General features: G+C 40.4%; 1 protein-coding gene across 1 annotated transcript in view; it reads left to right on the top strand.

The window, feature by feature from the left end:
- The first annotated feature begins 260 nt into the window (after nucleotides 1-260).
- Nucleotides 261-24,111, top strand: part of SUCLG1 (succinate-CoA ligase GDP/ADP-forming subunit alpha) — a 32,443-nt gene continuing 8,592 nt past the window's right edge. The window contains exons 1-5 of the mRNA XM_041755728.1: nucleotides 261-588; nucleotides 10,807-10,910; nucleotides 16,000-16,116; nucleotides 19,437-19,649; nucleotides 19,807-19,864. Of these exons, the coding sequence (XP_041611662.1) occupies nucleotides 276-588; nucleotides 10,807-10,910; nucleotides 16,000-16,116; nucleotides 19,437-19,649; nucleotides 19,807-19,864 (805 nt within the window). The 5' untranslated portion in view covers nucleotides 261-275. The remainder of the gene's footprint in view (nucleotides 589-10,806; nucleotides 10,911-15,999; nucleotides 16,117-19,436; nucleotides 19,650-19,806; nucleotides 19,865-24,111) is intronic.

Below are 24,111 nucleotides of genomic sequence, written 5' to 3'. Positions count from 1 at the left end.
GGCCGAGGAGGATCAGCCTGTCCACCTGCCCGCCGAACTAAATTAAAGTGCAGATAGGCTCAGGGACACGGAAAGCTCTGCACCGCTCTTCGCCCCTCACCACGGTTTTCTCATTGCTCACCCCACCCTCTTGCCCATCCTTTCCCGCTCGCCCGCTCTCCCTCCAGCCTCCACTTAAACTACAAACCGGGGGGGGACCACGAACTACATTTCCCACAATGCCTAAGCGCCGACCGGCGTCTTGTGGGGTTTTGCCTAAGCTGCTTTTGTAATTAATGTTAGACCAAAGCCACGTTTCCGGGGAACAGACGAGTCGTTGTCCACTTCTCCGTTCAGATACCTATTTTTCCCCCTGCACCTGCGACCCTCGATGTTCGGCAAACAGGCCTCGGCGGCGGGAAATTCATTCAGGCGACTGCTCTGGCCACCCATTTCCTCCTCGAGCCTCGGTCCCTGCCAAGTCCCCGGGGGCCTGGGAGTGTCATTGGTGGATGACCGCAGCTCTTGCTGCTGCCGCTGTTACCGCGACCATGGCCTCTGGCAGCAGCGGCCTGGCAGCCGCCCGCCTCCTGTCGCGCTCCTTCCTGCGTGAGTTCGGCCGAGACTGTCTCCTCCAGGCCTCCGAGAGTGCCTGGCCCCGCCGGGCCCTCCGTCCTGGTCCAGGCGGCGTTGGGGCCCTCGGGGCGGGACCTCGGCGGGGGCCTGGGAGCCGCACTCTCGGGGACCAAGTCGGGGACCTCCTGGGCTGGAAGGAGCCCTGCTGGATCTGTGGGGTGGGGACGTGACCTGGAGCGCCGGCCTAAGTAGGGGGGCCGGGGCAGGATTCGGGTGTGGGAGCCCTGCAGAGCTGGGGGCACGTTCTACCCCCCGCGGTGATGTTTGGCCGGATGGGGGCGGCTTCTAGACTTCCTATTTGGGAGGGGGAGGTGAGGCGGTGCGGGATTAACTCAGCAGCTGGGAGAGTGAGTGTCTGGAGTGAGAGGTAGGAGGACGAATGTCTCAGTAGCAAATTGAGGGGGGCGAGGGGGGAAGGGGAAGGCTCTCCCTTTATTTCTGCAGACTGTAGGGTTAGCAGAAAGGTGGGTTCTGCACCCTAAAGTCATCAGAGCCCAGGAGGGTTGGCTGGTACCTTAACCAACTATTTGCAGTGTCTCCACCAGGTGGTGTGAACATTTCAGTTCCTGAAAACTTAATCCCTAAGGTTGCGAGTCTTTGAGTATCGCTGACTGTTGAAAATTCTTGTTATGTTCAAAGTCTCCTGTGTTAGGCAGAGACTTTGGAATCAATCACATCACATTTGAAGTGTGGCTTGCTTGACCCTTAAAGTCTGTGTAATAACCCCCGGGCGCTTTTCTTAATCCGTTCCTCAATTTCTGTTTCCAATTACATGAAAATAATATTTTAATGAATCTGAGACGCTGTCACTTGTAACGTGCACCATTATTTTGTGTACTACTGACAGTAGAAAATGATTGCTAATTAAAATCGTGGCACGCCATTAGTTGTTAGTTGCATCCAGATTTAAGAGCTTTGAAGAAGAGAAAAAATGTGCATCCTAGAAATGATAAAGTACAGGATAATCTGAGTTCACTATACAGAATAATTGAAACAGTGTATATAAGGCACCTGGGATGTATTATACACTCAACTAAAGTTAGTTTTCTTCTTTTCTCTTTTCTTACACTTTACTCGTAATTCGGTTTGTCCTAAATTTTGGCACAAGGCTTAATTCATTTCTTGAGAAGATCTCATTCCAGAAATGTGCAAGGATAGGTATGCACTCAATAGCTACACTTAATTACCAGACCTCATGAGGACAAACATCTGGCTGGATAACTGGCAAGTAGGAAAAATTTGGTTTACTTTGGTCAAGTTTTCTGGAGTTTTTTTTTTTTTTTTTTAAGATTTAATTTATTTATTCATAAGAGACAGAGATAGAGAGGCAGAGACACAGGCAGAGGGAGAAGCAGGCTCCATGCAGGGAGCCCGACGTGGGACTCCATCCCAGGTCTCCAGGATCCAGCATCTCCAGGATCCCGCACTGGGCTGAAGGCTGCGCTAAACTGCTGAGCCACCCAGGCTGCCCTGGAGATTCTTACTGTAAAATTGGAAGGACAGTTGAAGGTGTCGTAGGCAGAAGGGAAAAAGGGATTAGTTATAGCCATATCATTCTCACCTGGGGTCTTGCTCGTCTGAGTTTCTGCAAAACCCTAGCCTGAGATAGGTCTGTCTTAGTAGGAGGAGAGTCTAGGGAAGCATCTAAAGAATCAGGATCTTTAATATGCCCTTAGTAATATTTAGTAATCCTTTTCTCACAGAACTGGACGTTCTTTTTTCCGAGAGTCTCAGGACCAGAGTCTTTAAAGGATCATCTAGTTTAGCTTTCTCTTCTTGGTGGAATGGCCTTCATTTATCCTAGTCATGTGATTAATCTGTTATTAAGGATCTGTGAAGTCTGAGATCTAAAACCAAGTTCTCTCCTGGGTTAGAGAGGTTACAGACTACAGTGTTTAATGCAGAAAAACCTCTAAATCCCCCAGATCTTCTCTTTCTCATGCCACACGTTTAAGCCCATTTCCATACCCACTAGAAAAAGCCACAACAGTATTACCCCCACAAACTTTTTTTTAAAGGGTGGTCACAAACTATTTAGGCTCTGAGGTTAGTAATAGAACTGGAGACGCTAGGGAATTTTGTTTCCTCTGTTTTCTTAAGTTTCAGTTGATGGTACATGTGCTAAAGGTCACAAGTGTTGCAATATTCATTTGAGTTGGGAGAAAAAAAAACCCAAAGCACTTGTAAATGTCTTCCGAGCTCCTTGTTGGAATGTTTAGAAATTTTTGAGCCCCAAACCCAAAAAAACAAAACCAGTTTTGTAGTTTTGTGAAAAAAGGGAAAGAATCCGGTTGATGTAGGGAGAGAAAATGAAATGAAAAATAAGGAAGATTTCTTCCATGAGAAAGTTTAAGGATTTTATAAGCACATTTGAAGTTGAGATAGTAAAGTTTTTCAAGAAATATAAAGCTATGTAAAGTCATTTAAAACATAAGCCAGAAATTCCTATTAGTTAGGTCTTGTATAAAAAGTAGGGAACAAGAGCCAGCATTTTTGAGCTTCTGAATTTTGGTGTTTTAATGCCAGGAAGCAAACCTTACAACCCAGCTAGTCTCATATCTGTTTGGCAAATGAGGAAATAAACCCAGAAAGTTTCCTGGCCAGTATCAGAATGGGTATTAGAACTCAGGTCTTCTTTCTACTGTTACATGCTGTGTGACACTGTAAGCCTCCTTTTTTGAAGCTCTGATCTTTGTTTCTTCCTTTCATTTTCATTCTTTTTTTTTCATTTTTGGCTGCCTTGTTTCGTTTAGGTGACTACCCTGCTCAAAGGTGCCACTTGCCTTTTCTGAGCATTTGCCAAGTTGTATAGGCCACTTTTGGAATCAGGCATTTAGAAGTGTAGTTGGGAAAAGAGAACCCTCAGCAGTGGTGTTTCTGGTACCAGTATCTTTTGCTATTGCATCTAAGAACCAAATCTCTATTTCAGAGATACAGAAAGGTCTTGATCTAAATGTATCAGTGTAGCCATGAGAAAACAATTTGATTTTCTCCCCTCAAAGTCATTCTTCTATAGGAACAATTGGGGAATGTCCATATAATTTCTGTAAATATAGGAAAACAATCTCATTTTACCAAAGGACAGGAAAGTTGTTGTTATAGACCCACTTTTTTTTTTTTTCACTGTAATTTCTAAAATTGGAATGGGTCTTATAATTGATGGTAGGTACAACAAATTGGTGGCATTTTTTTTTCTTACTAGCACTTATTAGTACTTCAATCGTATTTTAGATTTGAGGAAATAATGGATTTTTGCCAGCTGAGTTTCATTTGTAAGTAAATATTAAATGAATATGTAATTTTGCATTTGAATAGTAGGTTGTTGTGGTTTGGGAGTAAGTGGCTGCTGAGTTACTCCGCTCTATTGCCTATATATATTAGGTATATATAATATACATAATTAATAAATAGCCATTTATTAAATTCATGAGTGCATTCATGGATAAACAAGAACACAGTTTGTGAGATGAATTGGAAGAGGAGTATTTTTTGTTGTTGTTGTTGAAGAGGAGTATTTTCATGAACAGTCTCAGATTATTGGTTCGAACCATGGTCCTGGTGATATGAGGCTATGGTTTGAGTCCCAGCTGGGTGGACGCTTTCTGGCGGTACCTCAAGTCAGTCATCTCACAGCCATCTCATAAGTGATGTGGTTGCTCTCTTTGGGCAAGAGGACTCAGCATGCAGCTAACTGACACAAATTTATCATCCTTCTTGAAGGCATGTATCTCTTACATTACTCTGCCCCTTTCCTTTGTAGCCTTTGTTACAGTTTGCAACTTTGTAGTTTTGTGGTTTTTTTGTTTAATATTTAGCTGTCTTATGGGATAGAATGCTTCATTTGAGTAGGACTTGAGTCCATCATTTTTGCTCCTGCTTCTCATTCTGCTTTGGTAATCATAATGATAATAGATAGCTAATAGTGAGATAGCCCTTTCTGTACCCTAGGCATTGTTCTATGTGCTCTGTATATTAGGAACTCCTTTCATTCTCATATTGCCTATGACGTACATAGTGTTACTATCCCATTTTTTTTTTTCAGTGAGGCTGCACCTGTAAAAATGTTTCATATGGTAAAAATGTACAAGTCTATGTGTATATACTACATATTATATGTAGAAAAGGGATAGTATATAGATAAACATGGGATATGCATGAGGACATATACAAAACATTTCTTGTTGGACTTTAAATTTTTTTTTTTTTTTTTTTTTTTTTTTTAGAGAGAGAAAGAGAGATAGACAGGAGGGAGAAAGGGAGAGGGAGAGAGAATTTTAAGCAGGATCCACACCCAGCATGGAGCTGACCGTGGGGCTCCATCTCACAACCCTGAGATCATGACCTGAGTGGAAATCAAGAATCGGACACTTAACTGACTAAGCTACCCAGGCACCCCAACGTTGAACTTATTTTAAAATATGAATTATGTGTTCTCTTTTTTAAGGAAATGGTTTACCTTTGCATTCATATAGGGTTTGAACCCAATTTTGGGAGCTTATCAGCTACTTTGCTACTCAATTTATAGGCATCACCTCTTACCAACACCACAGAATCCTTGTGGGCAGCTATTATTCCATTACAGATGGGAAGATTGAGGTTAAGGGAGATCTAAAGATCTGTCAATGGCTGGTGAGCAGCAGAGCATAAATTTAAGCCCCGGCCTGTCTGATTCCTCAGAGTAGCTCTCAGTTGCTCCTGGGATACAGTCCCAAGGTTAGGCCAGCTGATTTCTAAGAACCTGAGAGAAGGCAACACCACCCTTCCCCGGAGGTGACCCGAGATGTGGCAGCTACAGCCTTCATGACTGGAAATTCTTCCTGGTGTCCAACCTCAGGCCTTCCTGCTGCCCTAATATTTAATTTAAAATGTTCATTTTCTTAACATTAGTTAAGTTAGATAGCTCATCATCTGTTGATTTGCCATTTGTCTGCCATTTGTTTGTAGTTTTGTTTCTTGCTCAGGGCCTTTGTCAGTTTTTCTGTTAGACTTTGGTCTCTGCCTTGTTGGTGCTTATGTTGCCCAAGTTAATTCCTTGTCTGTTATATGTCACAAAAACACTCTGATCTGTCACTGCCCTACCTCTGCCTATGGTATGTTTTCTCTAGGCTCTCTCTTTTCTCCTGTTGTGAAACAGCCCATTTGTGTTACATTACTGCTTCTGGATTTTATTTTTGTTTGTTTTTTAAAGTTAGTATGGAATTTGTACTAGATTAAGATAAGAGCCTTGAGGACTGCTAGTAGCATTTAGGTCTGGACTTCTGTTCAATCTCTGTAAGAATTTTAGGGAAACCTATGATCTGTGCATGTACAAAAATTGATGTAGGTTTTTCTCCTAAGTGGGATAAACAGGGATGGAACTTATGACGTTTAGCTTGATATAAGTGTGTGTTTTTTAGACCATGTCTCTTGCCCTGAAATTCAGTGAAACATTTCTTGTACCCTGTCTCCATAAGGCACTGTGCCATATGGGAGATACCATGGTATACAAGACGTAGGTCTTATAGCTATGGAATTTACAGTTAGAAATTCTAGAGTATTTGAACTAAATTTAACCTTAAGTAATTTTTCTTAGAAATAATGCAGTAAACAAAGTAACAAAATGTGTGCACTCATCCACCTACAGTGTGTGGCATAAGAATTATATACCACATGGGAGTGTTTGCAAGTTCCATTCTCTTAATCTCACATCCCCTGAACTCCCCCCATTATATTCACAAGTCATGAATGTCATGTGAAGATTTAAAGATTCCTCACTGTGCAATGTTTTACTTAAATGTGAGCTTACATGAATTAATGCCAGTGAAATTCTCAGGGTGTTGAGTACATTGACTCTGAAATCTGAGAGTTATTTGCAAGATGGTTTGACCACTAATGTATGCCTTCCTGTATTTTTGATTTTTAACCTTACAGAATAACTTACTCTAGTTATGTGGTAGTTTTATCATAGTCGAATTTCTATTTAAAACCAAAATATAGGGGCAGCCCGGTGGCTCAGCAATTTAGTGCCGACTTCAGCCCAGGGCCTGATCCTGGAGACCCAGGATCGAGTCCCACGTCAGGCTCCCTGCATGGAGCCCGCTTCTCCCTCTGCCTGTATCTCTGCCTCTCTCTCTCTCTCTCTTTCTCTGTGTCTCCCATGAATAAATAAATAAAATCTTTATAAATAAATAAATAAATAAATTAATTAATTAATTAATTAAAAAAACCAAAATGTGATTGAGCGGCTTTTAGCAGTGGACAGACAATCGAAAATTTGTACTATGAAACCACTTTGCATTCTTCAGCAGAAGTGGAAGAGGCTATTTTTCATTATTTAAGGCATGTGGTTCAAGTGGAGAGGAAATCAAGTAGGAAAAGAAAATGCGAAGAGCTGGTCTGACAGATTTAATGTTTATAGCAGCTAGTACTTTGCACTCTACTAGCCCACACGAAAAAGAGTGGTGGGATTGTGGGAGGGAAGGTGAAGAGGTACAGGGGTGGGTTGAGGAAAGGCTGCTTTCATGGGGAGCCTCCACCCTGTGATGCTGGACCTTGGATATTATAAAGTAGGGAGGAATGAGGAAAATGATGCAAGTCACTTAAAATTTGGTGAGTTTGGCTTAGAATATAAGCATGTTTTGCATTATTTCCATCCTAAAGCTGTAGAGGAGGCAGAAATTAAGGTCAGGAGAATTACAGTGTAAGCCATCCTGTGTAGTTAGGTCCTCCTCACAGCTATGGTAGCTGGGAGAGTGCGGTTGGTGTAAGGGCTAGGAATAGGGCAAATTCATCTGGTGTGGGGTGAGCTTTTGGGATTAAAAGAGCATTTGTGGTGCTTACAGAGTACCATCACATACACAGGAGGGGCAAGGGGCAGAGGTAGATGGAGAAGCAGATTGCTCTTGAGCAGGGAACCTGAGGCGGGGCTGGACCCCAGAACCTCAGGACCGTGACCTGAGCTGAAGACAAATGCTTAACTGACTGTGCCACCCAGGCGGCCCCAGAGGCTATTTTCATTGTCAACATTTCTCATTCAGTTGACTTATATGTCCTAGAGCAGTATTTCAAAAAAAGAATGTAATCAATGGTTCCTTATCTAGGACCTCCTGTGACTTGTTGATCTTTACCATATTGTAGAGATGTTAGTTTGGATGATCTGGGGCCAAGTTGGGTTGCATGGGCTGGGACTAGGGCAGAGGTGAAGACAGTTTTTAGTTGTGGAGATATTATAGCCACCGCCAGGTACCAGATAACCCTACTTACTTCTTTAGGAAGTTGGAGGTCCATTATCAGAGATTTTAGAAGTGAACTGCTTGAAGTCCAGGGCTCAGTTTGGACATAACCCCTGTAAGGAATCCATTCCTTAACCCTACCCTCTCTGACCCCCTAGCTGCCAAACCCTCCCCCACTTCCTAACGTATACAGACTTACTTGGATCAGGAGAGTTTATCTTCCCCAAATGCCCAAGGCCTATTCCTACCACAGTACTTTTCATACTGTGCCTGTTTAATGTCAGGTCAGGTAGACTGTGAGTTCCTTCAGGGCTGAGGCTCTCGTTTTCAATACTTTATCCTTGATACTTGGCATTGTGGCTTGGCGTTAAGTATTCCCCAATGTTTTGAATAAATGAATGATGACAACTCCAGCAACTGGGATATGTGCTTGATTATTCTAGCATCCTCTCATTTCAGTACTAGTGATATCTGGTCTGGTTATCACATAGGTTTCTTGTCAGGACCAAATATGATCAGGAATTTCTAATGTTTGAATGTAGATTTTGAGTTTGGCTGAAATGTGATGATGATAGTTTATTAATTCTAGCTTACCTGCAGCTAAGTTTGTATGAGCCTGGGCTCATACGGTAGATGGAAGATCACATGCACACATGCCCACACATATACATGGCAAGTCTCCCTAGATTGATTTTCCCTGAGGTTTAGAATGTCAGGGTCACCTTGCAGGCTGAACAGTATCAAAGGGCTAAGAAGGTAGAAGATAAATTGCTAGTCATCACACCTGATGCAGTTTTTATGGACACCAGAGATCTTGGGTTGTGAAGTCCTGAGCTCCAGAGGGTTGATCTAGGAGGTCTGGAGTTGAAGGACTAAGAGAAGAGAGTGACCTTAGTTGTTCCTCTATTGAGCCATGCTTTATGGACATAGGTAGACCTATCTTTTTTCAGGGTAACAGGGCTACTCCTGCCCCTGTGGAAGGAGAGGTGAACCGTCTGATTTCTCCTTTCTTAAAAGTGAGTTTAAGAATCCTTGTGGAGGCCCAACTTGACCTTCAAAAAGCAATATTTCCTTTTAGCAAGTATGGGCTCCAGGTATCCTAATCTTATAATTGGTTCTTGTAAACTATCCTGTCTGAGAACTCCTGAGAGATGGACCGTGTATTGAAGATTCAGGGAATGTGAAAGACTGGTGGAGCAGATTCTGTCAGAAATAGCAGCAGGAATACTTCCACAGGTATAGTGGTTGTGAGTCTCCAGCTGGGAGAACTGGGAGCCATGGGCAAGAATGGGCCGTAAGTGACAGCACTGGCTAGGGTGGGCTCTGAGGCTGCAAATTCCCATTATAGTATCTGCTGTCCCTGGTGCAGATGCTTAGCTGTGCCCACTGTGGCAGGACTTGACCCTCAGTGTCCCATTATGGCCCCTGTTCAGCATAATCTAGTCCAAGAATGCAGCTGTCTGTTATGCAGCAGATCTTTGTGCGCACAGAACACCCTTTGTCCCATTGATAAGGGTGAAATCTCGGCGTGTCTCTTCCCTAGAGGTACAGGAGATTCCAAAATTCAGAGTTGTTAGAAGTTGAGGTCAGCACGGGAGTTGAAGACAACTTGAGAGATGCCCAAAGGGCCAGATAGAAATCAATGATGGAACCTAAGGTGTGAGGATTTAGGAGGGCATGAGGCAGAGATTCAAGACAGAAAGGATGAGTGGACCCTGGACAAGTGTGTGACGAGATGTTCTTTTCTTGAGCTAGCTATTATGGGCTACCTCAGTGGTAGGAGGAAGTCCTGACACTTTGAAAGGGCCAAGAATGGGCTACAGAGACAGCAGGTTGGGGCTGAAATGAAGGTTTGAAAGTAGACAGAAGGTAGCTCACAATTTTAATTCATCTGTGCCCTACTTTCTACTGACTTTTGAAATAATGGTGAGCTGGTATGAATGAGTAACTACATAGATTTCTCAGTTTTCATTGAGGTAGGTTGCTGAAAATAATTTAGTTATTTTTTACATGTCTTTCCTTTATCTGCTTATTCATTTTATTTTCCCTGTTGCCTCTATATGTAAGGTTTGGTGTCTTACATCAGAGGGTACCAAATTAAGCAACTTTTGATTATATATTAGATGAACTTTATCTCCAACCAAAGATTTTTTTTTTTAAAGATTGTATTTATTTATGAGAGACACACGGGGCGGGGGGCGGGGCAGAGACACAAGCAGAGGGAAAAAGCAGGCATTTCATGCAGGGAGCCCGATGTGGGACTCAGTCCCGGGTCTCCAGGATCACGCCCTGGGTTGAAGGCAGCGCTAAACTGCTGAGCCACCCGGGCTGCCCACCAACCAAAGATTTAATGTTAATATTCAATGTTAACATTTAATATCATTTCGAGGAATGAGTTGCAGAGTAGTTCTTACAAGTTCTTCTAACAAAGTGTAACTCTTAGCTCACCTATTACTTATAGATGTTGAACTTAAACAGATTGGGTTAGGGGTGCCTGCCTGGCTCAGTCAGAACAGCATGTGACTCTTGATCTTGGGGTTGTGAGTTTGAGTCCCACATTGGGTATAGAGATTACTAAAAAAAATAAACTTAAAAAAAAAGGTCGAGTTAAATGACAAATTATGTGGCTATTTAGCAAATATTGTTGGTACAAGTGATACCTAGTTTCCCATCTTTGGATTTAATTTGAGCCATTTGTCTTTCAACCCCAGTTTTCTTTCTGAGGAATGAAAATTATAAACAGAAGCTTTTCTTTAGACATTTCGAAAAAGCTGCAAGATTGTTGTTCTCAGTAAAGAGGGAATTCTGGAGGATAGAATGGTGTCTTTTTTTGTCTATTTCTGTAGTCCTCATGTCTCATTTGAAGTTGTCTTGATCACAAGATTGCCCTGTATTCGAGGATTTTTTTCTGTCACTAAGTTCAATTCATGGTCCAAAATTTGGAGAAATTATAACATGTCATCCTTTCTTTATTTTTCAGTGCAACAGAATGGAATTCGGCATTGTTCCTATATAGCTTCCCGGAAACATCTGTATGTTGATAAAAATACGAAGGTTATTTGCCAGGGTTTCACTGGTAAGCAGGTATGTGTCAAGATGTTTTATAATGCGTACTACATATACAGAAACATTTATTTTCTATTTTTTTAATATCACAAAAGGTATATAATTGTTACAGAAAGGTATATAGTACAGCAGTGGAGTTGTATCTTAGGAGGGGTTTTGGTGCAATAGTCAGCCTATAAGATAAAAATTGCATTTAAACTTACCTTGAAAATCCCTTCCTAGAAGCATGTTATGTTAGAGACCTACATACTCTCTTTCAGCAAGTTTAACACCACTAGTTTTGGGGATCCCTGGGTGGCTCAGCGATTTAGTGCCTGCCTTTGGCCCAGGGCGTTATCCTGGAGTCCTGGGATCGAGTCCCACATCGGGCTCCCTGCATGGAGCCTGCTTCTCCCTCTGCCTGTGTCTCTGCCTCTCTCTCTCTCACTGTGTCTCTCATAAATAAATAAATAAAATCTTAAAAAAAAAACAAAAAAAAAAATAAAAAAAACCCAACCCACCACTAGATTTCCTCCAGCTTTGGAATAGATTAGTGTTTAGTTAAAAACTAGGTAAAGTAAATGGCTTGTGTTTAGGCCCCTTACAAAAACATGCCCAGTTAAACACAGATCAGTGTGGGGATATGCTCAAGGCCAGAGAGGCTCATGGGAGCTGAGATAGGCAGAAGGAGTGGCACACTGACTTTTCTCATACTCTCTAGGCAAAGGGTCTTTGAGGGGACTAGCAGGCAAAATTGCCTGAAGTATTTTAATTTGTTCTCATTCACTTAATATTTATCATTTCTCCCTACTCCTGCTTACAACCTAGAATTTGCATAAGTTTTAAATATATTTGCAATGTGATTCCTTAATAAAATGTAACATAAGAGTCTCCTTTCCTTCCTGTCATTTTACTCTATAATGTATATCCTATACATAAATATATATATAAGTATATATACACGTATATGTGTATATGCACATATATATACACACACAAATAGTTTATAAAACCAGTGACAGGCCAAACCTTTAGGCCATAGTTTTCCAAACTTTGATCTATAGGATAATACCTAAATATCCAAATTTCCATGACTTTTGTTTTTATTTATTTATTTTTTAAAAAAGATTTTGTTTATTTATTCATGAGAGAGAGAGAGAGAAGCAGAGACATAGGCAGAGGGAGAAGCAGGCTCCCTGTCAGGAGCCTGATGTGGGACTCAATCGCAGAACCCCGGGATCATGCCCTGAGCCAAAGGCAGACGCTCAATCACTGAGCCACCCAGGTGTCTATATATATATATATATTTTCTAAAGAAAGTTGATGTTCATTTAAGATTTGAAGTACATTTTATTAGTCCTCTGCCAATTAAAATCATATTCAGTCCATTTTTGGTTATATATTAATTGTGTTAGCATATAATCAACTGTTTGATTAATTCAAATTCTCCACATAAGTTTATTATATATGGCGTTTTTGTTTGTTTGCTAAATTTTATGTGAGCCTGTGACATCTTAACCTCTGACCTTTTTTTAAAAGAACATTGTCCATGGTGTAAGCAATATTTGGAACTGTCTCTGTTTCCTGAATGGAGTGATGGCTTGCTTAAATATTGAAATCCAAAGTTGGTTTTAGTGTCTTTCGATTATTGTAATTACACTGTTTCTCATTCACTCTTTTTTTAAGGTAATTGGGAGTCTTACTTGTCTCAGATTTGTTAAGATTCTATTAGTATAGAGAACAATAAGGTCTGAAATTTAGAGTTTATCTTCATAGGACATCTACATTTTGTCTTGTTAGTTCTTTTATTCAGTGTATATATTGTTTCACATATGAATGAGGAATATTTATATTTTGGAATCTATTTCAATAATGCCAGTTTCCAGTGGGTGGAATTTCTTGTATTGGCTTTGAGCTGCTAAAACTATTTCTATTCTTAACTGGATGGAGGTAATGGGAAAACTAAGGAAAATTAACTTACTAACCTGAAATGTCCTTGTTTAACTCTATATTAGGACTAAAAAGTTGGTTCATTTGAATTTATCTATCAGATAAATTCTGAAAACAGAGTAGTGATCTAGGGCAGTGCTTCTGAAGTGTCTGGAGTGAAAGACCTAATTGGGTCTGTTGGGTATGTTTAATTTTAATTTTCAATCTAATGCAGATCAATATTTTTTGCAAAGTATGGGCAGCCAGGGTGGCTCAGCGGTTTAGCGGCGCCTTTGGCCTGGGATGTGATCCTGGAGACCTGGAATGGAGCCCCATGTCAGGCTCCCTGCATGGAGCCTGCTTCTGCCTCTGCCTGTGTCTCTGCCTCTCTCTCTGTGTGTCTCTCATGAATAAATAAAATATTTTTTTAAAAAATATTTTTTGCAAAATACAATAAAAGTTGCAGCGATATCCTATTGCTATAGAAGTTTGCAAACATTCTCACTTTTGCACTTCTGTGTTTGTTTAGATTTTTTTTAAAAAGATTCTATTTATTATTTATTCATGAGAGACACAGTGAGAGAGAAGCAGAGACACAGGCAGAGGGAGAAGCAGGCTCCATGCAGGGAGCCCGATGTGGGACTGGATCCTGGGGCTCCAGGATCATACCCTGGGCTGAAGGCAGACGCTCAGCCACTGAGCCACCCAGGCATCCCTATTTTGGTTTTTCAATTAATTTTTCTTTTCTCGCTTTTTCATTCTTTATTCTTTCCTTTGTTTTTTTTTTTTTTTAATACTTTTTTATTCATTTCCTTTTTGTGTTTATCTTGCTGCAGACCAGCAAGAGTCTACAGACTACCCTTTGAATAGCACTGCTTAAAGAGAGAGCATTGGCTTATGGTTCTTTAAAAACTCATCATTGACTTTAGACAGTTGGGTCAGCATTTTTAGGTCCCTGTAGAAGGACCACATAGATCCATTCAGTTTCAACAGCTGCTTATTAAGTGCCTACTGTATGTCATACATTGGATTAGGTGCTACTTCCTCAGTGAACAGAGTAGACAAATCACTGTCTTCATTGAATTTACATTTTAGTGGTGGGAGAGGAACATACCAACAAGATCAGTGAGTAAATTATGTGTTGCACAAGAAAGTATAAATGCTGTGGAAAAAACAAACCAGAGATAGAAGAATGTGACTGTGTATGGAGTTGTGGTGGTGTTTGGGATGGAGAAGAGGGAATTTTATGTCGAGTGGTCAGGGGAAGCCTGACCTGAGTCAAGATCTAAGGGAGATGTGGGAGTAGAGCAGGTGGATATGAATGGAAGTGTATTCAAGGCAAAGGGGACAGTAAAGCCATGAGGCAGGAATGTGCCTGTTGTGTGTGCAGGACACGCGACCAGCATGACAGAGTGAAATGAGCAATGAGAGAATAGTAAATGAGGCCGGGCAGGTAAGGTGTTTGTATGTGAGGACGTAGGTTGAATATTGTTTTATGAACCAATATGAGGAGTTTACTGTGAACGAAGTGGAAAACCCCTGTTTTGATCAAAGGAATGATATGATCTTGCTTATGTTTAAACAGGATTACTCTGGCTGCTGTGTTGAGAATAGATGAAAGGGAGGCAGGGGCAATATTATGTCAAGAGTTGATGACTTAGACCAAGGTGGTAGCAGTTGAAGGGATCAAGACATTGTTAATTATATTTTGAAGGTAGGGCAATAGTGTATCTGATGTGAAATATAAGAGAATCAAGGATGACTTCAGTGTTTTTGGTCTGTACATCTATTAAGAGTGGAATCGTCATTAACCAAGATGGGGTAGAGTGTGGAGAGGAGTGATCAGGAATTTGGCTTTGGGCACATTAAGTTTGAGATGCCTACTAGTTCTCCAAGTGGAGGGACAGTGTGAGTTTGGAGCTCAAGGCAAGGTCTGGGTTGGGAATGTGTGTGTCTGTGTGTGTCTGGGGGAGTGGTTTCCATATGGATGATACTTATTACCATGATAAGGGATGAGATTATCAACAGCACAAATTCAAGTAGAGCCCTTGAAGCCTACCAAAAAATAATCTTTCAATTTGTGGAGACATTTTTGGTTGTCACAATAGCTGGTTAGGGTGGAGAGGAGGGCATGGTACCGAAACCTACTGAGTAGGGGCCAGGGATGCTGCTAAACATTGTACAAAGCATGGGATAACCTCCCATAACAATGAATTCATGTGACCCACGCGCCGGAGAGCCTGACTGGTGTCAGCAGCGGCCAGGGACAAAGGGACAAACAGGGAGAAACACCATGACGTTCAAGGCTCGGTCCAGAGGGCACCCTAAAACCCAAACTCGCCTGTAGTGCCAAGGTTGAGAGGGGAGAGTTAATGGGTAGGGAATTAACAGGGTATTGGCTGGGCAGCATTAAAAGCTTACCTAAGGTTAGTGATCACTAATTTAAAGTGAGACCAGTTATCATGCTTCTATTTTTTTCTGTCCAGCTTCTGGTTAGCTGAACATTGCAGTATTAGAGTAGGTAGCAGACTGGATTTAACCAAAACTGTGGTTTTGCCAGATGTGTAAGTTGAAGTGAGAGAAAGCCAAGGTTGTGTGTCCAATGACTGACTATGCATTTTAAACTGTGTAAAGGAGGGACATGAGGACATGAGCAATTGAGGAAAAGTGAAAAGGTGTTTTTTTTTTAAGTAAACACACGGGTGTTTCTGACTATCAGCCAAATATGAAAATGGAATGAAAGAAGATCCTCCTTTAAAAAACCCCCAAACTCTGGGGATCCCTGGGTGGCTCAGCTTTTTAGCCCCTGCCTTTGGCCTAGGGCGTGATCCTGGAGTCCTGGGATCAAGTCCCACATCGGGCTCCCAGCATGGAGCCTGCTTCTCCCTCTGCCTATGTCTCTGCCTCTCTGTCTCTCTCTCTCTCTGTCTCTCATTAATAAATAAAATCTTTAAAACAACAACAACAACAACAACAACAAACCCCCCCAAAACCCAAAACTCCTATTTTGGCTTTGCGGAGGATTGTATTGTTTTAAGGTTCAAAGCTGACTTAAGCAAGTTGTTAAGAATGTTGCATAAATGTATATATTGCCTTCTGGAAAATAGCCTATTTGTTTTTCTTTTCCAAGTTGCTGAAGATGGCTTTAAGGCTTCCCAGCCTGTCTTTTCTCCTGAATCTTGTGCTTTTTTCCCTTCAGGGCACGTTTCATAGCCAGCAGGCATTGGATTATGGCACCCAGCTGGTTGGAGGAACCACTCCAGGGAAAGGAGGCAAGACACATCTGGGCTTACCAGTCTTTAATACTGTGAAGGAGGTAATTAATGGTACTAAGTTTGCTAAGTAAAGAAAAGCAGGAAAAGAGCAGGGATACTTTGGATAGAGATCTTAATTGTGTCCCCTTTTGGAAGAGTCACTTGCTATTTTAAAATCCCATAATGTAAAGAAATTTGAATCACAGTAAAAACCACTGGGTTCATTTTAGTCACACAGACTTAGGATGCCTTCCCCATGCCTGTGTCCTTTTGTTTCTAAGCACAGATCATCTGGTAAGAGAAGTGCTGTAGCTTAGGTTCTATTTGGCTTCTTATCCTTTCCTTACTCTTTCTTCCTCCAGGATGTTAGCAGTGCACATGTCAGCATCCAGCCCCCAACACACAGCATGGGCTGTTTGCTAGCTGCTTCATAGACATTGCTTCATTCAAGCCTCCCCATAACCCTCTGAGGTGCAGTTGCTATCACCATCCCCAGTCTAAAGACAGGGGTACTACAAATGCAGAGAGGTTAAAGGTCCTGCCCATAGTTCGTAGCTGAGAAGTGGCAGACTTAGCAGGGCTTAGGGTAAGTAGTATGGTGTTCTGTGTGAAAAAACTGGACTGTGAAATCAGACTGACAAATCATAGAGCCCTAGTCTCTTCCCCAAATTGCTGATTTCTTAATACTTTTTGAAGTATTTTGAACCAAACTTTAATTCTGTTACAAAATTAATATGTGATTATTATAAAAACTCGGCTGATAAAAATGTATGTAAAGTTAAATTTTATAGTACTTTCCACATCTCAAATTTTGCCTTTCTAGAGAGCTTATTTAAGCTCCTTGTGTATTCTCGTTCTACTCTTGCATGAATACATAGAAAAATAATAGTTTTATAAAAGAAACTATTATGGTACAGAATCTTACCTATATAATAAAAAAAAAAAATCTAGGAAATAAACTTAGTACTTGGGACGAATGTATTGATAAAAGATGTACCCCTCCCCCTCTTAAGCATAGTTTTTTTTTTATCATTTTTTTTTAAATTTTTTTTTTTTAATTTATTTATGATAGTCACAGAGAGAGAGAGAGAGAGAGAGAGGCAGAGACACAGGCGGAGGGAGAAGCAGGCTCCATGCAACGGGAGCCTGATGTGGGATTCGATCCCGGGTCTCCAGGATCGCGCCCTGGGCCAAAGGCAGGCGCCAAACCGCTGCACCACCCAGGGATCCCTTAAGCATAGTTTTAAGGCATGTTTTAAAGTATCACATTTTTTTAAAAGTACAAATTTATAAACTTAGTCTCTTTTTTAGAATACTAACTTCAAATTGAAGTTAATTTGTATTCTTGATCGTAAAACATAGGAAAAAGTATTCAAATTTGAAATTTTCATTTTACTTTAAACTTGAAAACAGGATTTTTTTTTTTTTACACTAAAGAGTAAAAAAAAAAAGTTAAAATCATAGGTTCTGTAAAAGAATCATTTGAAATCTTTTTGCTTTAAATTTTTGGTTATTTCCTCCCACCCCTTAAAGTCTCCTACGGCTGACTTCATGACCTCAAAATACAGAGAAAAGCTGTTTTCATAACTCTTCTAGGTAGATTTGACTTTTTCATGAGCTTTTTTTGCTTTCTTTTAAAGAAAAGTTTTTGTTGCTAAGCAACTCATTTATTATTCACCATGTTACAAATAGAAATGACATTTGCAATATTCTGCAAGTTCTCTGACAGATACTATATTTCTTACCTGTTTAGCACTTACAAAGAGCTTTCTGAATGAGTAGGATGGATCCCTTTCATCTAGTGTCACTTGTTAGCACAGAGCCTGTTGTCATATTTGGCTTCTGGCAGTATGTGTAGCCTTAAGAGGTAGAAAACTGCAGGATACATTTTCTAAAAAAATACGTATATGCCTATGATCTGACTCCTTTTGGTTCCAGCCTAGTTTTTATTTTTACTTTTTTTGTATCCCCTTCTCTGTTATCTCGTTGAACAGAGTTTTTAAAAAAATTATTTTTAACCCCTGGCATCATTTGTTGATAATCTGTCAGCATCCTTTAACTTTTGTTAAAGTTAAAGTCACTTCTTTTTATGAGAGATACCATAGAGAAAGCTCCTCAGTCTCTGGGGATGTGGGGAGTCATTCAGGGATGATTCTGAAAGACACTATCTTTTACTTCTGCCCCTTCTAGTTGTACCTGTATGTTCTGTAGCTTAGTATTCCTTTCCATTGTAAAATCCCATGACACAGCCTTCCAAAAGGTTTTGATTTATATCTTGATTAAGTCATATTTTAACATTTGTAGGGAGGCAGCCTGCTGTAACTGAAAAGAACAGACACTTTGGAATCAGAGATACTTAGATCTGAATCTTGGCTCTGCCACTCACTTCCTAGCTATGTGACCTTGTGTAAGTTATTTATTGTCTTTTGGCCCCAGCATCTTGATTTGTAGATGGGGATACTAAGCATACAGGGGTTGTTGTGAGGCCTTAACAAGACCTGTCTTGAGCCCTCCTGCAGGGCCTCTCAGAAGAGGTACTGCCTCTCTTGGAGAGTCAGAGATCACTAACAATCTTTGTCTTCAAGGAGCTTTAAGAGACATGACCACACATAGAGGTGGGTAGAGGAAGACATGACCACACATAGAGGTGGGTAGAGGGAGACATGACCACACATTGAGGTGGGTAGAAGGTATTGATGTATGTGGAGAATATGTGGAGACCATGGACAGAACCACAGTCAAACTGATGATTTTAAGTTCTTTGCTTTGTGGAGTGATGTAGAGTGGACCCTAATATGCATTTGACCCACATTCTTATTCTATGGCCATTTATGCATTTGTATTTTAGTTTATTTTTATTTTTAACTAATGTGCATTTAGATTAAAAATTGTGAGCATAAAAAATTGTGTCATTTTTGACATGATAGATTTTGAATAGGTGTTTGAGAGCTGAGTTCCAATGCTCAGTGGCTTACTCCTCCTTTTTCTCCTGGGGAAATAGAAGGTCTTTGGTCCCGAATAGGTGGTACAGTGTCTTGTAAGGCAACAAAAATAAACATGGCCATAGGAATGAGAGGACACAAATGCAAATCAGACAGCGCTTTCAGGTTTCCTGACATGCAATCATCTGAGGGAACGAGGTGTCATAGAATCTTTCAGTTCAGAGTGGCATTTCATAGTGGGGCAGAGAGGAGCCCCTGCTTGGTTCTGCTCTTTTCTGACAGCACAGTGGACTTGCTAATGGGAAGAATGAAGACATCCAATGTCTCCTCGTAGTGTCCTTTCCTGATCCCATGACATTATTAAAATCATGGTATTGAATGCATTTTATTAGTGTTTATAACTTAACCCATAATAAAGTGCTTTGTGGTTAATGTTTCAGGCCAAAGAAGAGACAGGAGCGACAGCTTCTGTCATTTATGTTCCTCCTCCTTTTGCTGCTGCTGCCATCAATGAAGCTGTTGAGGCAGAAGTGCCCTTGGTTGTGTGCATTACTGAAGGTATACCACAGCAGGACATGGTACGGGTCAAGCACAAGCTGCTGCGGCAGGGAAAGACGAGGCTAATTGGGCCTAACTGCCCTGGAATCATCAATGTAAGTGTAAAAAACAATAAGCCAGATTTAGGCTTTCACAAGGCTAACTAGCTTTGCATCAATCCAAGTGTGTTTGTGTGTGTATGACCTATTAGTTATAGGTTGTTATGGGTTTTTTTCCCACTTTTTCTGAAACTGTGAATTTTCTATCCGTCAGCCTGGAGAATGCAAAATTGGCATCATGCCTGGCCATATTCACAAGAAAGGAAGAATTGGTGAGTAGATTTCCTATAGATTAAAAACAAAAAAATTCTTTGCCCTAAGCTCAAAATTCACTAAGAGAATTTGTAACTGTGCAAATTTAATTCATTTTAATTAACTGTAGTGGAATTTACCAGGAGATTTTATAGTGAATCAGTTCTGTATCCTGAATTGGATGAGGTTAAGAATCCATGATAATTCTGCAGAATCATTGGAGATATTTTTTGGAGTTTTAAAAGATTCTTTTCCTGCTCGGCATGCTGGAGATTCTCCATGTGTTTGCATGTATCAATAGTTCATTTCATCTTACTGCTAAGTAATAATCTGTGGTGTGATTCTGCCACAATTTGCCCATTCTCCTATTGATGAACATTGGGTTATTTCCAGTTTGAATCATTATGAATAAGGCTAAGGTGATATTTGTGTATAGGTCTTTCTGTGGACACATTTTCATTTCCCTTGGGTAAGATACTTATGAATGGAATCACTAAGTCATAGCTTTGAAGTATGTTCAACTTTTTAAGAAATCGCCAAACAGTTCTGCAAAAGGGCTATTCACTTTACATTTCCACCATCACTGTATGAAAGCTTCAGTTCTTCCACATCTTCACAAACAGCCTTCTCAGTCTTTAATTTTAGCCTTTCTGCTAGGGATGAAATGGTGTCTTATGGTTTTAATTTTAGTTTCCCTGATGACTAATGATATAGAGCACCATCTCATGTACTTATTGGTTACTTGTATATCTTCTTTTGTGAATGATCTGTTCAAGTGTTTTGCACATTTTTTTATTGGGTTGTCTTTTTGTTGATTATGGCAAGGGATTCCATAAATATTCTGGATATAAGTCCTTTGTTTTATATAACACATATATAGCACACATGCTACATATGTGCTTTGAATTATTTTTATTGTTAGTCTTTTTATATCCTCCTCACGTTACTTTGCCTTATAGGATATCACAAACTTTTTAGAATGTTTTGTGAATATTCCACTGCTACTTGTTTAGTTCCTTGAAGAAATAACCAAATTAACATTTCAAATTTATCTTGTTATGCTTGTTTTTAGGTTCTTCACACCTTCTCACTAAGCTTTCTTAGTGCACCATGATAGATGGTTACTGTACTTTATGTATAAACTATGACCGTTAATAATAGATAAAAGTAATCAATATAGTGGGTGAATGTCAGTTATGTACTTTACAAGACTGGGTTAAAGATCATGGTTTTTTATTGTTACTAAAATCCCTTATTGCTGTTAGCCCTGCTGCTAGTAGGGTACTTACCAAGTTCTTCTACCAAGGGGGTTCCAAGAAGTTCCATAGTCCATCAGGTCTTGTGGGGGCCTGATCCATGTAGTCACTGATGCTCTTGTACATAGTTGAGTGCTCTGTAGACTCTTGTCTGCTGTGAATGTCTACTGCTGTAGACTTGAAGTGAGCATGTAGGGAGTGTCCCGTGCCAAGTCACTTTTCTGATCACTGCCCTGCTTTCTAACGTGCCTGTAAACCTAAAAAACAACCACGCGTGACATACTTGACCCCTCCATACTTTTCAAAATTTTTATTTTGATTAAACTTTTTATGTTTTTACAATTGCAAATTCACATGTAGTAACCATAGGTCTCTGAGGAACTGTCCACTTTTTTCCCTGGTCTGTTTTTGCTCTCTCATTCAGGTTGGGTAATTTCCACTGTTCTATTTTCATTTCTCTGATTCTTTCCTCTCTCCCCTCCTTTATGCTACTGAGCTCATCCACTGAGCTTTCAGGTTTGGTTGTTTTATTTTTCTCTTCTAAAATTTACATTTGGGTTCTCTTTATATCTTCTATTTTTTTGCTGAGACTTCATTATTTTTTTGATAAGGCTTTCTATTTTCTCATTTGTTTCAAGCATGTTTGTGATTATATAAAGCATTTTTATCATGCCTTTTTAAAAATTCCTGTTAGATAATTCTTCATCTTGGTGTTAGCATCTTTTTTTTTTTTTTTTTTTTAAATTTTGTTTACTTATTCATGAGAGACAGAGAGAGGCAGAGATGTAGGTAGAGGGAGAAGCAGGCTCCCCATAGGGAGCCTGATGCAGGCAGGACTTGATCTCAGGACCCCAGGATCATGACCTGAGCCAAAGGCGGATACTCAACCACTTAGCCACCCAGATGCCCTGGTGTTAGCATTTATTGTCACTTTACATTCAGTTTGAGATCTCCCTGGTTCTTGGTATTCTGAATGATTTTTGACTGAAACCCAGATAATTTGTGTATTATAGGACTCTGGGTCTTATTTGAACCTTCTGTTGACTGACTATAGACACTGCTTCAGCAGGGATTATCAGGGGGAGGTCCCTCATTAACTGCCGGGTGGATATAGAAGTCCAAGTTCCTATTTGTTCCATTGATACTGGAGTGGGTGAGTTCTTCCTTACTGGGTATGATAGTTCTGCTCTCCTCCTTGGTCCTCACTGAGTTCAGTGGAGGTGACCTTGTTATTGCTGGGCAATTGTGAAAGTCCTGACTCTCCACTAGGCCTTCTCTGATACCACCCTGACAAGAAGATGGAGAAGTGCCTAATTACTGCCAGATAAGGATGGACATCTAGACTCCCCACGTGGCTTCCATCGACATTGTAGGGGTGAGGAGGAACTCATATCAGCTGGCATAGATGAAAGTCCTGATTGCCTACTTGGCCTTCTCTTTCACCAGTTTGGCTGGCATGTTGGGGTGCCTTAGTGCAGCCTCCTAAATGTGTAAGTCTAGGAATCCCTTTTGGCCTTTGCTCATATGAGTGAGGGTGAAGGCACAGTTATTTTCTGTAGTGTTTGGTTGGTATGGAGTGGTTATTATCTCAAAAGTTTTCCGTTTTTCTGGGCTGTCCTTGGCTCTTTTGCTAGAGCAAGCAGGCTTTTAAAGGGGGATTTTTTTTTTTTTTTTTTCCTGTATCCTTATGTGTTTCTGGGATGCTGGCTTCTTTAAATCCATATCTAGGATGCATGAGGCAAAGGAAACCCAGGGAGCTCAGCAGTGTATCTTTCCTTGAGTTTTGAGGTCCTTAACTACCTTGCCTTCTTCATCTCTTAGAGATTCCTTGGATTTATTTTATTTATAATGCCCAGGGTTTTTAGTTGTATTTAATAAGAAGAATAGAGGAAGAAAGTACTTCTGCCTTTCAGAAACAGAAGTGTTCTTGTGATAGGTACTTTTAAGTGATAGCTCTTTTACTACATATACTTTTAAGAATGACAGGAAAACATGGCTTTCATTACCTTCATTGTGTGGTTTGCATTTATGTAATTTACATATCATTTATATGATCAGATGAAAGCCCCTTAAAAGAATGATAACATCCTGGTGTTAATATTCACTGGTTATTTTACTGATCCATCACAAGACTAGAATAAATAAAATAGTTGTTTTTCTCAGTAATGTAAGATATTGAGTGGACACTTAGACATAATCATACCACAAGAATCAAGTAGAAAGAGTGGAAAGCAGACTAGACAATTGTACACAAGATATACAACTAAAGAAATTGCCAACTATACTTTATTTAAACAAAGCTAAATGTACTGAGTACATAGGTAGGTAGGTATTACCTACCCAATCTTCTCAGTTATGAAGGGTCCCGCAGAGGAAGGACTGTATTAGGGAGACAGCAGGTAGATGGAAAGAAAGCTCAGAGAATAGGGAAAAATGATGAATGAGACAGATGGGGATTGGTGGTAATGATTGTCATTTGTCGTAGGTTAGGGTCCAGTGATTGAATGGTCTTAAAACTATTGGAATTAGATTTTCCTTAAGAGGATGTTTGTACTCTATTGAAAGGTTTTCAGTTTTGAGACATTCAGGTAAGTATTTATTGAACTCCTTCTGTGCATGTTCAATACTAGGAACACGAGTGAGGGAAGCAGTCTTGTTTATCAAGCTCCTTGGAGGTTACAGTATAGCAAAGAAGATGGTTGCCACAGAATCTTAAATACCATTGGTGGTCTCTTACTGAGCCAGATAGTAAGAGAACAATGTACTTATTGGAGGAATCAGGAAAGACTTCCAGGGAAAGTGGCATTTGAGGAGATGGGGGCCCCGTTTGTAGCAGAAGCAACGTGACTAAGTGGGGGAATAAATCGATTTCACTAGAGTAGGGAAATAATGGGAGACAAGTCTGGAGAGGTAGGCTGGCACTGTGCTGGGTTGGGGAGTCGGTGCAGGGTTCCCTGCAGAAGGAGCAGTTCTCATTAAGTGATCCAGCTGTTACTGTCTGGTGAAATTAA

This window comes from Vulpes lagopus, chromosome 5, assembly GCF_018345385.1.
Source record: "Vulpes lagopus strain Blue_001 chromosome 5, ASM1834538v1, whole genome shotgun sequence".
In the NCBI taxonomy this organism is placed as follows: Eukaryota; Metazoa; Chordata; class Mammalia; order Carnivora; family Canidae; genus Vulpes; species Vulpes lagopus.
The sequence above is the reverse complement of the archived record's forward strand: the minus strand, read 5'-3'. Positions and strand labels throughout refer to the sequence as shown.